Source organism: Convolutriloba macropyga, chromosome 11, assembly GCF_964194025.1.
Source record: "Convolutriloba macropyga chromosome 11, txConMacr16.3, whole genome shotgun sequence".
Taxonomy (NCBI): Eukaryota; Metazoa; Xenacoelomorpha; order Acoela; family Convolutidae; genus Convolutriloba; species Convolutriloba macropyga.
In genome coordinates, this window is record NC_134478.1 from 7,027,497 (window position 1) to 7,040,811 (window position 13,315).

Below are 13,315 nucleotides of genomic sequence, written 5' to 3' on the forward strand. Positions count from 1 at the left end.
CAAAACTCAGTTATCTTTAAATCACTCAACTCATCTTTTATCGCACCCTTACTATAGTTTCTGTAATATTTCCATTTCAAATAGTCCGTCACGTCCTGTATGCAACGAAACTATTCAGCTTTAGTAAAATTTCTAAGAATAGCAGGTTTAGCAATGAATTTTTTCCTCTCGGAACAATGCAAAACAACGGAAAGTTGGTGTTAATGATTATTCCTTATGCACACAACACCACTACGGCTTAAGAAAATAAAAATGCCCGCTTATACCGCTCTGATTTCATTTCTTCCTTTCATCATGACTCTACCCCTCATACATTTCATTTTGCAAGCTCTGATTCATGCATTCCTATGTTTCTTTGCGGAAGAATTAGAGCTCATTCTTTGGGTGATTGTCCTTGGTTCCTTCTAATTCTTTCTTTTACCGTGGTGGTATTGCATTTAGCAAATACTAAGACCACCAGCTAGTTAATAATAACAAAAAGCATTTAGCTAATAGCTAGTTAATAATAACAAAAAGCATTTAGCTAAAAATTAACTTTCAGCGTTAAACTCCTCTGTAGTCCCTCAACTTCAGCACCAAAAAATCCAATCGAGTTAGTCCAACACCCAGCAAAGAAGATGTCCAACTGTCAACCCAAAGAATACGACCCAATAACAAATTGGAAAATTCATCACGAATCTGCAACGGCAACAATGCCAGAAATGGAAGAGCCATCCGACTCTCCAATATTGACGACCTCCTAACCGAACAAGATCACCGAAACATAAAATTATGTTTGGAAACACAAAAAGTTAGAGAATATCAGCTGAATACCGAAAACCCCAGATTCGTGAATAATTTAAAGTACAGCCTCAAACCGGAATTTAACAATTTTAGAGTAGAAGGGAAGACAACAATAACCAATAAAATTCTAAAAACAGTGCATAAAGTTCCTGTTTCAGAGGTCCCAGTAATTAACGTATTCCCCCTTCCAAGCTCAAAGAACGTGTGGAGGATAAAAGATTGCGATGTGAAAAATAGGAGCTACAATCTGTACAAAAAAACTCTCTGCACGTACATAAAAGCTCCTTAGGAAGCAATAACAGCCTTCCCTGAAGAAGAAAACGGGCAATATGAATTAACAAATGCAACCCTCATAACAGAAAACTCAACGTTCCGGCAACAACTTTTCCAACGAGAACAAGAGGTAGAAGATTTGCAACTCCAATTAGAACAGCTGAAAATGGAAAGGAAAACGACCGGCGCGGCAAACAACGATTAATGGCGCCGTCAATATTTGATATCGAATCGCCTCAAATGCCAGGGCGAAGATAATACGGTCAAGCTTGCAAGGTCGTACGCCACAACAAATCTCGAACTATCTGCAAAAACAAGAAAAGCTGAGCAGCAGATAGCAGTATTAGAGAAAAAAAACCGTCAGCTAGAAGAAAAACTAGAAGAAGCAAAGAAAAAGTCCAAAAAACTTAAACGGAAAATGGCTCAAAGTGAAAACTAAAAATTTGGTATACTCAAGGTGATGGTTTTTATTGTCAATGTTCATTAATACTTTTCAATACAGATCATGTACAACTGATGTAGTAAATATTTCTTCGTTCTTAAAATCGGGGTGAGCTGTAACCGTAGAAACACACTTCTAGTTCACTTTTAAAACCTCCCAAGGTCACAAAAATTGAGTTAGAGTTGAGTCAGACTTGAAAATTTTGGCTCCGTGGTTCTTGCACCATATGGTACTTTCTACCACAAACACAAAAGAAACAGCTACTTGAGAACCAACTTTTATTTAAAATAAACTTGCTGAATAAATACTGAACCACCAAATGGTGTGTAATTTCATCCTGCAACGTCAGATATCATCAACCCACCTGACGTGGCGCAAATGGTTCTCTCTCGAAACGAAGTGGAGAGAGAGAAATCTCTGAGTTGAAATAACAGAACACACCGAGAAGCCTGAAAATCAGTTGACAGAAAAATTGTAAAAAAACAGCCAAATCTTTTGACTTGTGAAACTCAACTTACTTTCGCAACATTTTCCTCACAGACAAACTCCCAAACCAAACTTTAGTTTTTTTCTAAAATTTATTCCGTCCGTCCTGAAACTAAACTGGTAAGCCGAACTTAGTACAGCTCATAAGTTCCAGCTATCCCCGCTGATCTAAGAACGAAGAGCTTTTTATAGATGTTCAATATTGTAGCTTTATATTTTAGATATTACTAGATTGGAAAGGGTTTTTTAACTGTATACATAACTTGGTGAATTAATAACTTATTTAACCACATTAGTAATTTAACTGAGACTTATACCTACTAATCGGTAAATCAAGAGCGATAACACAGCGATTTGTTTACTTTATCATTTTCGATGTTGTGTACAATTCGGATATATTCTGGATACAGCCCCGATTATGATATTTTGTACATTCATATAAGCAACGATTTATATGTAACTTTTAGCACTGTAGCTTTATGTGTTCAAGTAGCCTATATTGGTCATAAAATAATTCTAGAATATGTATTTTATCTCATCTGGCCATGCTTCAGCGGTCCGTGTGTCTTGATATAAATCTATTACAACCGAACAGCAGGTTTTTTGGCTAAAGTTTTTTTGGTAATTATACCATAATGGGGGGTTTAAAAGTTGATGGGGGGGCTATAATGGGAAAGACCCGGAAAATCACAGATGCCTCTGACCCATTTCTGGAAATAAATGCACTGAGATGAAGTTTAAGTATGATTTAGTTTCTATCTTTTTGGAATTATAGACGATCCATAGATTTGGTTGAACACATTGTACACAGTTAATACCTGTAATGGGCGCATTTTCTGCCCATTGGGGTGAAAGGGTGGGGTACTGTGAACATTAACGACTTCCAGTCTTCAAATTCATCCCAAAATTCGGAGTTCAGACTTCCCGATTCTTCCTCGTTGTCATTACTCTCTCCCAAACTGAAGCTGCCCTCACTTATTGTCACGCTTTGGTTTAGACTGACATCCGGGGTGGCGAGAACAACTGAAACGATATTTATTAAAAGTCTCTTACGTTTAGCCCATGTCACACTTTTGGTCTGTTCGGTGTGTAAATTTTGTCCTCGACCCGAGTTCACTGCGCCCATATCTGTTTTGGGTCCAGAATTTTCATCCTAGGAAGCATATCTGTAACTTTACCATATCTCAACATGAACGTTTTTTGGCTCTTTCCAATTATAGCCGCAATCCAAACTTTTAACCTCCATTACTGGACAGTACTGGATCTTTTCCGCTAGCACACTCCCCACACTCCTACATAGCCAAACCTTAGGCACCCAAATATTAATGTTTTGCTCCCTTTTGAAAACGTTGCCTATTTTCATAATTACATGTCAGGTATAATACATCAACAGCCATGGTTGCACCATTTTTTCAAGAAACTCACTCAAGGGGGGGGGGTTGTAGCGGAAAACATCCCATCTACTTTAACGGGCGTAGGTGGGATTTGATCGCAAAATAGAATTTTTTTTACGAGAAAGCCTGCATTGTTTGTGTGTTTACGGAAACGTTTCATACAAGGGTCAGAACATCTGAAAAAACAAATTGGCACCAGTAATATTTTCCCACAAACAATTTTTATCGTTCCATTGTGATCATATGTCTGCTAGTTTAAATCTCTTTCATCTTTTGGTTGTCAATTCTTTAATTGATGATCACATATTAAAGGTCTTCTTTGTTATCCTAGAATTTATTATTTTGGATGGAGGAGTTATATTTTAAAATAATGATTTACTATGTAATGGCACGTGCTCTGTAACTGGGGGTGAATAACGTACTGTGTGTGCGGGGGGCACAAACGGAAAAGATCCCTTTTTTGATAAGGCTTCGATGGCCCATCGAAAAGTATTCCCGAGAGAAATGATTAAGCGTGGAATCGATGAAAACCGCTCGACTAAGTAAGACTTCCTGTGGAAAACTCTAGCAAAGAATGTTCCAATATACGTTAACCAAAAATATTTCTTTCGTTCTCGAAGAAAAATTCCTTTTACTATCAATTTTGTGAAGCTAAAATTTTTTTGTGAAGCAGTTTTTTAAAGCAACCTTGAGCACGACTTACTTTAAACGGGAAATTGAAAATATCACGATCTTCATTTTGTTTAAAAATTGCTTTGTCACTTATTTATCAAATTAAAACAGAAATTTAAACAAGAGCAATCGGTCTACAAGAAAATTCAACAAAAAAATAAAAATGAGTAATTTACGAAATAATTTGGTGAATTAACCTGATATATTAGAAATAGCAAATAAATAGGCGGAATTGATTGACTTACGAACTCAAACAAAAAATGAAAAAAATGATTTCAAATTTACCAATGTATCTTTTTCCACTTTTTCTGTTTCGTTTATGCCAGACTGATGAAATTTTCTCCGAACAGTTTGAAGAATTTAAACTACCGAATGAAGGGAATTCATCAGAAATAAGTTGAAAGTGATGTTAAATTTTGTTTTTTCGACAAGTCGTCTAGTTCAAGTTATTATAAAATGCCGAACCAGGTGCCCTGAATTCGGAATGTTTAATTTTAAGTTTTCACAGTTAAATGAATTTAAGCTTGGGTGATAGGCCAGAAAAAATAGCTAAAAAGAGGAAAAAACTTTTTAAAAATTATTGTCCTCGTTCTATAGAATTTTTTTCTTTGTTTGCTTTTAAGATTTATCACAATTATTTCTTTTGAAAATATTTTATGCAATTAAAACCAGAAAAAAAATCAAGGTACTACAACTTTTGAAATTTTTTATACCAGCTCAGAGAAAACAAAAATTTAGCATGCATATCATTTACACCTGTTGTATCGACGTTTTCTTGATTTTGATGGTTTTTAAAAAGGATTCTGTAATTAAAAACTATAAACCTTAAAATCTAAAACAAGTGCTGAGAGGGAGCGAAACAAATGAGTAAAAATGTTGTAACAAAAATTGTGACATCTTGTGTTGCCTTTAAGTGAAAAGATATAATCCAATGTAACTTTTTCATCAACTTTAATAACGTTTTTATATACTACTACAGTAATTTATTATGTCTCCGCCAACCTCAAAACCACCCCCCCGCCCCCCCAAAAAACATAATTTCTTTACCTGTTTGCCTTTCATTTTTCAAAATCTGCTGCCGATATGGACCTGCACTAAATAATGCATGTATTTACAAAACTAAGCATTGGCTCTAAGGGTTAAATTTTGATGTTTCTCCCATTTTCTCTACGATGTGAAAAAAGTGATAGTTTACATGAAGAAAAAAACCAGCCTCACATATATGTTCCCTCATTTTGAAAAAAATATGAGAGCAACGAGGATTAGTAATCCGTCTCGTCAAGTTTTTAGTCAGATCAGTTACATATAACGTACGCAAATATCACTTGTGTGGTGTTCACACGTACGCATATGTGTGGTGTTTGCTTGTTTTGCGTATGCTATGTGCGTGTGTTTTGTATATTTGTGTATTGAGTATGCCTGTGGTACGTATGCCTGTGGTGATCAGTATGTCTGTGGTGATCGTGTGCATGTCAGCTATTCGTTTGGGCATTTGATTGTGTTTTCAGACTATATGTCTGTCTGACTATGTTCGTCTGCAACTTTTATGCGTACCAAGGAACAAGCAAATCACATAATTGTTTTCGTCTTTGTGGTACTGTTGGGAAAACTGCACTAGATTGTGATCGCAGATAACTGGGGTATGATATATTCATGACTTGTACATTGTTGACATGTTGTTATTTCACCTCCGTCTCCAAGGGATGTAAATCGTTTCATGCTGCCCACATTTGCTTCATTGTTCATTCATCCCAGTAACCTAATTCAATTCAGGTGTTCTTTCTCTCGCATTTTTGTTGAGCCAAAAAGTAGTTTGAGTGGAAACGCAACCAAGCTTTGAAAACTAATATTCCGACTGGATTCGCATCAGCTTTCCACTACCATTTCAATAACTTGCAATTTCCAGCATCACATTTGACCACGCATTCCCGTCGCAAAACCAATCTATTTAAACTGACGGTAATGGTGTCTCAATTGCTAGACTACTCAAACCGATTATCACATGGCGAAGACAGCGCCAAACGGATGTGCTCTTCTCGGGATTGAACCACTTTGGGAAAGATCAACCTTTTACCTCCACTACAACAAGAACAAGGGTGCATCATTTAGCAAAAGAAAGAATCTCGATCGACCTTTAACGAGGAGCACCACCAAATAAAGTAACTCTACCATTTGATCCGATCTATATGGAAGACTTAAATAAAAGCCTTGGCCAAAGTAAACGCGATCGTAGATTCCGAAACGAACTAAAGAAAACTTGGCTATACAAATGTCAAAAGAACGCGGCTGCGGCAGTTCTATGTTGTGATCAACCTTGGAAAACTTGTAATGGTAAAGCCGTCTCTCTCTCTCCTATCTTAGCCTGGGCACAGAAGGTTACCAGGCACTGACTGTCTAAATTGATCAGATAACAACGAAGGAGTTGTGGGATATTTCTGACAATGTCTTCGCAATACAGAGAAATATATCATTCGTTCGTTATGCCTTTCATACAAGAAAACACCTAAAGAGAGATCCTGTTGAAAAATATTACGGAATTCTGTGTGAAATTTTCCTTAATTGTAATCTCGGTAGTCATGAAGATTCGATAATTTGAGGCGTCCCCATTGCAAATGTGGAGGATGTTGAAATTCAACGTGAACTCCTAAAGGAAAAACGGGCTCCTAAAAAGCACTATAACAGCCACCATTGTAAAGATGGGTACTCAAAAACAACCTATTATCGGGAACTTCTGCCCATACGGTAATCATTTCAAACTCCAATCCACCTGTCAATAACACTCAAAACTCTTGAAACAATCCTTGCTCAACTTCACGTAAATACAAACTTACTGTCGATCCTAAATGCGGGAATACCTGTTCTCCCAGTCGTCATCAAAATTTGCAAGCTGGGGGTAAAACATGCAAAAATTGTGGCATCATCTATAGTTTTTTGCTAAAGTTTGTCGAAAATCAAGAAACATGAGGCCAAAAACGCTCTTCAACAAGGTTGAGGATGAACTATCTGAAGCTGCAAGAGTAGGAACATCGCCATCGATGGATGATGATTTCAATCATATAAACAATATGCTACAACAACATTACATCATAATGCAAAATATGATCCAGTTTACGATGAAACCAAAGATAACTTTGTTGCAATTATTGTAGATGACCAAAATTTCAGGGAGCTAGAAACAGTGAATGTACAAGTACATTTTGGGAAGGTCGAGACAAAATTGCTAGTGGATTCCGGCAGGGTATGCATGATTATACACAAAACCGAGCAAACGCGGTGGTTATGAACGGCAAAAACGGCTTTCGGGTGAAACCGTGCAAGACTTAAAACATTTTCGAATTATATAATCAAGATGGTTGGTTTCACTATCACAACAGTGAAATGCGACAACTGCAAAAACGGTTAAAAGTACAATTGTAAGACACCGACCACTCATTGGGAGTGATGACTGGTTTGTGTGGTCTCAGTGACATGCCGGCAGCATTCCAAAAGTATTGGGTTATACATTAACCGAAAATAAACAAATTGTTTTTAGATGATGTTATTGCCAGTACAGGATCTAAAGAGGAACACTAAAATTAGTTTACAAATATCTTAAAAAATTTTACACAGATAACCTTCAAATTAATCTGAAAAATGTCATTTTGCCAAAACTGAAATCAAATTGGTAGGTTATAATTTCAATCAATCAGGCATCTCTGCAAAAGAATTCAAAAAATGAGCAATCCTAATTATTTCGGTTCTTCAATTTCTCAAACAAAAACAATTATTCTGAGGCTCAGTAAATAATGAGGAAAGTTCACTCCCAATTTATCACGTTTATGCCATTCTTTGAGAACCCTCTTAATAACAACAAAAAATTCCAATGGAATGATGAATTAGAATTACATTTTAAAAACAATGAAAGCCAGGTAGCAAATACAACTGAAAACACGCGTTATAATCCACTCTTGGAAACCAGCATCAAATTCAATGCATCGCGTTTAGTCTTAGGTGCTGCACTAGAGCAGTGTTCACCGACAGCCTGGCAAACAATAGCATTCACATCACGCACATCACGTTTCCTCAACAGCAAAGAGGAAATGGATAGTGTAATTGAATTGAAACATTTTGGGGGAATTCTGGTCTGTAGAATTTTTTAATTAATAATGTAAGCATTACTTTAAATTATTCTCTGGTCGTTGCGCATTACTATCAATTATTAAAAAACATCGATCTAAAAATTTTTACAATAATCGTTTAAAACGATGTTTGGACCAATTATTACCCTTTGACTTCAATATTGATCGCAAACCAGGTTCTAAAACGGGAATGATAGATTATTTTACTTGCCAACCAAATTAAAAAACAAGAGTTACAAAGAACTTAGACAAAGAATTTGCGTTAGCAACAATTAACCGCTCTTGTGACGCTATTGAGGCAATTGATACAAACACCACACCATCAAACTGTCAAGTGCTTTATAATAATGAGGTAAAAAAAGCACATTACACTCGTGCCATTTATAGTTGGCTAATAAAAGATAATGAATTGCCTTTTGCATTAAACCGTCGAAGTGAACAGTTGCTAAATTCCCTCTCTGCACACGCAGCACTAACCCAATCACGAAATTCTAACAACATGGGCAGCTTTATTTTATCCCCATAAACACCACCGCCAACAACGCCAGGTCAAGTAAATTTCCAACCAACCCCCAACCCTGATGTAAACGCAAAAGTCTCTTCAAATGAGGTACAAATCACACCATATTCAATCAACTTTTAGTGAATGGTTTTCTTTGCAGTTTTGATCCTAAAAGGTGCTGTCTGGGAGGAAGTTCGTGACTGCTTCTTGCATAGCGGAGAACAGCGCTACAAAAACGTAATCTCGTACTTGCACTTGTACTGGCTTGAACCAGTTGTACTGTAAGGATGAGTATGTATTGACGTAAAGATTGCAATACCAAATTCCAGTCAGGAGTATTTAAGTCTCTCAATCTTAATCATCCGGGAGACTCGGGAGATTTCCCTTGGCCAATACGCGTTCTTGCCCTATTTGCACCCCGAAATCCAAATACAAACCCTGTACGGATTAAGTATGAACTGTATACCTGTACTTCCTTCGTCAAAGTGGACAATAGATGAAAATTGTTCTGAACCCAAGGCAGAAGAACACATAGATTTTATAAATAACCAACGAAAAAGTTCAAGATTTATATTTCCTTGCATGCGTCCATTGTTTGTTCTATTGTACAACAGTAGAATTAGTGAAAAGGATTAAAAACAAGTGGTCCTAATGCTGTTTAATTGCTAGATGAATACACTAAGACTCACGGAGTACTACGAAATATTCGTCTGATCAAGCACGGTGCATAAAAGAAAAAAAATTAACATCTTTGTTAAAAAAGTAATTTTAACACAATCACCTTATATGCAAATTGTCACGGAGCTATTGGATTAGTAGAACGTTTGCTACAAACTAAAAACGAGGCTTATATTGTATGAAAACAGCATGTAATTCCAATGCTTTCACGATTAATGAATCAGCAAAGTCAATATTATATCAATTACGCATACGTAAACAAAATACAACAAACACAACACTTTTCCAAGCAAATTTTAGCAAAAAAATTCAACACTTAGTAACATAAGTACAATTCAAGTTTATTTCAAAAATTTAACATAATAACAGACTTTAAAAAATTATTTAGACGCAGAAAAACACCTGGACGACAACGGCTGGGTCTTTGCAGAACGGAGTAATAACCAGATAGTGGAAGCCATGACTCGTGCTCAAGTAGACGCTGGACGCCGCTACAACGGCAAACAGTATAAGTTAGTCAAAGTCTTCAGTTTGATTCTACATCTGAAACTTGCGAAATCCATTCCACAAACGTAAGGTCTTTGGAGTTGAAGCTAGCAAGGAAAATGACAAAACGCTCCGAGAAAAATCTCTTTGGTTTTGTCGGACATCCCGCAACTGGTAGTATTGACACACGTACATTTCCCACAAAAACAGCAGTTGGAGAGCCATAAGTAATCGAAGTAAGGGTACGAAAAGAAGACATCGCCAAATTTGGCACCACAGCAGAGGGAAAGAACACATTTTGGAAACATGCGCAAGGAAGACCTCTACTATACGAAAAAGCGACAGATGAGAAGATTGTGCGTTATACTAGGGACCTCAAGAAGAAATGTAGGCGGACACAAAAATTTGTCACCGCCAGGCTGACAACTCATCAGGAAGTTCATCCGCTAACAGCAAAATCTCTCAGGCAATGTCAGCCCGAAAACCCTAGAATCAGCAGCCACTGATTATGCGTAGAAGAAGAAATAGCAAATATACAAGAAGAGAGCACTCAACCAACAGCGGGAAAAAGCAATTTTGAAATTCTTGTCGTCAGTTCACCTGATCCACAAATCCGGCCGGCCACAAACTTCCATTCAAATTATGACTATTCTGACTAGGAATGAGAGATCAGTATGTCAATTCTTGACGTTGCGAGTCCATTTTGTTTTAAGCAACTTCTAAACTATTTCGTTTGAAACTCTTTTCCTTTAAATCTTCAATGTCGATAATCTCATTAAAACTTGGTTGCTTTAAATTTAACCCATTTTTTGTTGCCTTTCAATTGAGCTTTGTTCTTCAACAATCGTAAAACTGTTGCGTTCCATTTATAATGGGTCTCAGACGAATATCATTTGTTATTTTTTTACTTTAATTTTTTTCAAAAACAGTGGAATAGTACCGCAATTCCATTAACAGTTTCAAATGTGTTCTTTTCCTACACTTAATGCTCACCAGAATTTGCCATAAATTGCGATACGTTTACTTAAATAAAAATTTTTAGCTATGATAGCCATCAAATATATATATATATATATATATATATATATAAAAATTTATATATATATATATATGTATATATATATACATATATATATATATATATATATATATATATATATATATATATATATAGATACGATAACCTGTAATTAATGTACTTGTCTATATTCAAATTTTAATTAATTATTGATAAATTCCTTACCGTTAATTAGGCTTTTCACTTTTTAAATATACCTAATTGTTGTTTTAAATTATTGACACATACAAAAATTTTCTAAAGCGGCGGGTTTTAGATGTTGTGGGGGAGTCTGCCTTAGATTCTAAGCTCAGTTCACTGGGGTATGATATATTCATGACTTTTTTAATTGTTCACATGATGTTATTTTACCTCCGTCTACAAGGGATGTAAATCTGTTCATGACTCCTTATTTTGCTGAAGTATGCGTTCTTCTCAGTAAATTATTTGAATTCATTTTTTCTCTCCCTCGTTCCTTTTTGAGCTTAATTGTTTTTTGACTGGAAACGCACCACGTTTCCAAGATAATTGTTCAGAGTGCAATTGCATCGCTTTTTCACTAAAATTTCAATAAGTTGCGATTTCAAGCAGCACATTAGACTACACATTCGCATCGCAATTCCAATTGATCTAAATTAGACGGTAATTGTAACGCAATTGCTAGACTACTCGAACGGTGTTTCACAGTCACTATTAATAGTCTCCATTTTTCTCTCAGTTTTTTGTTGCTGCCATGGCGATGAGTGTGGGGATAGAATTTTGAACACGTTTATTTGTTTACAATTTGAAAACGCTTTTGCTGTTCTTAGATATCTTCCGATTTGAACTCATTACTTGAACGGTTTTTGGTTTGCAAAAAGTTCATGGAACAGATGGAACTTACCCGAGTGTGGTGGAACTTGACCCCAATTTAGGAAATCAAGCAAATGACAACCGAAGCAATGCTATATTTCTTTTGTTTTAGGTTATTTAAGAAAGCTTATTTAGGAGAACCAGATTGCAACGAATGAGGTTGCTTGATTCATCCAAACTCTAGCATTCAATTCTCATACATTCTTTCTTATTCTTCTTTGAGTGAGCGCTCGGGGTCTAACTCCTAGCGCCGACGATACATCAAATAAAAGAAGCAAAATTTAACAAAACATGAACCCGTTTGAGTCAATTACATCGAGAAAAATTAAATACATCACAACGTATTTCAGCACTTACTCCAATCATCCGCTGTAGCTTGATTGTTGTTTATACATTTGTTTACCGTCAATTACAAAAATTTGCAAGATTCTGGGCAGAATTATTCTTCAATTGAATTGAATAAATTTTTTTAACGATGTAACATAGCCTCAGCTCCCTTTGTTCCCACTTTTTTTTTAAAAAAAAAAATTTCCGTCTTTTTTACAAAATATTTTGAGCATGCTTTTTTGTATAAATTTTCTATTGAGAAATTAGTCGACCCTGACTTTTTAATCCTGTCAATGAGTTTGAATGAGTATATCTCGAGGCAGCGATGCCATCAATTGAAGCTGAAAGCTTGTTTTCTGAATCAACTGGCGCCACCGATCTGTTTTCTTTTTGAAAGCAATGAGGCTGCAGCTCTTCAATATTCTTAATTTTCTGTTCAGCCAGAACATTTAGATAAAAAATCTTGGATTCTATAGCGTTCGAAAACAAAAATATGAAGAGCTGTTGTTATTGAGCTAAGCAACCTCTAATCAAATTAAAGTGCGGTCATTGACTTTTGTGCTCTCAAAACCTTTTTGAATGCACCTTTTATCACACAAAAAAGCGTTTAGTTTTTTCTGCGCTCATAGTGCGTTTTTAATTAACAATGGATCTGATTGGAGTCAAATACCCTGAAAAACCAGTTCTAATGACAAGACAACATCTTAATTAAATAAATAGAAAGAAATGCGATTGATAAATTGGATCTATTCTGTTTTGCCCCCCCCCCCCCCCCCGCTTAGTGAGCATAAATTTTTATAACCCCAGGCGCACGTGCTATTTTTTTACATAGTAACGTGCTATATAACAACATATAATTTGTAACTTGGGGTCATAAAAAACACTGGGGGAGGCGAAACAGAATAGATCCGATAAATTTCTGGCTCTGAAGACACCTTGGGATTAAATCCTCCTCTAATCAGACTGATGCGCCTTAGGAGCCATTTCGAGAACACAGACCTGACCAGAGGTTAGTTCAGTCTGGGTCCTCAGCCTGGATGGTCCTCTAATTAAGGACATTAGCATTTTTTAAAACCTCTAAAAGTTTACTCACCTTGAAACTCGAAAATGCTGATTGACAAAACCAACCAAATTAGCCATAATGTTTCAGATGTAATCACTGTGACCATCATAAAAACCGTAGTAGTTACAAATAGCATACATTTAACCTCGGTTCATCTCGAACGTTGTCTATTTGTTTATAAA

At 36.0% G+C, this 13,315-nt stretch overlaps 1 protein-coding gene across 1 annotated transcript in view; it reads right to left on the reverse strand.

Moving 5' to 3' along the window:
• LOC142349548 (uncharacterized) overlaps positions 1-13,315 on the reverse strand; it is a 46,402-nt gene extending 33,087 nt beyond the window's left edge. Inside the window, exons 1-2 of the mRNA XM_075401183.1 lie at positions 13,164-13,315; positions 2,803-3,007 (exon numbers count right to left, since the gene is read on the reverse strand). Coding sequence (XP_075257298.1) covers positions 2,803-3,007; positions 13,164-13,269 — 311 coding nt within the window. The 5' untranslated portion in view covers positions 13,270-13,315. The remainder of the gene's footprint in view (positions 1-2,802; positions 3,008-13,163) is intronic.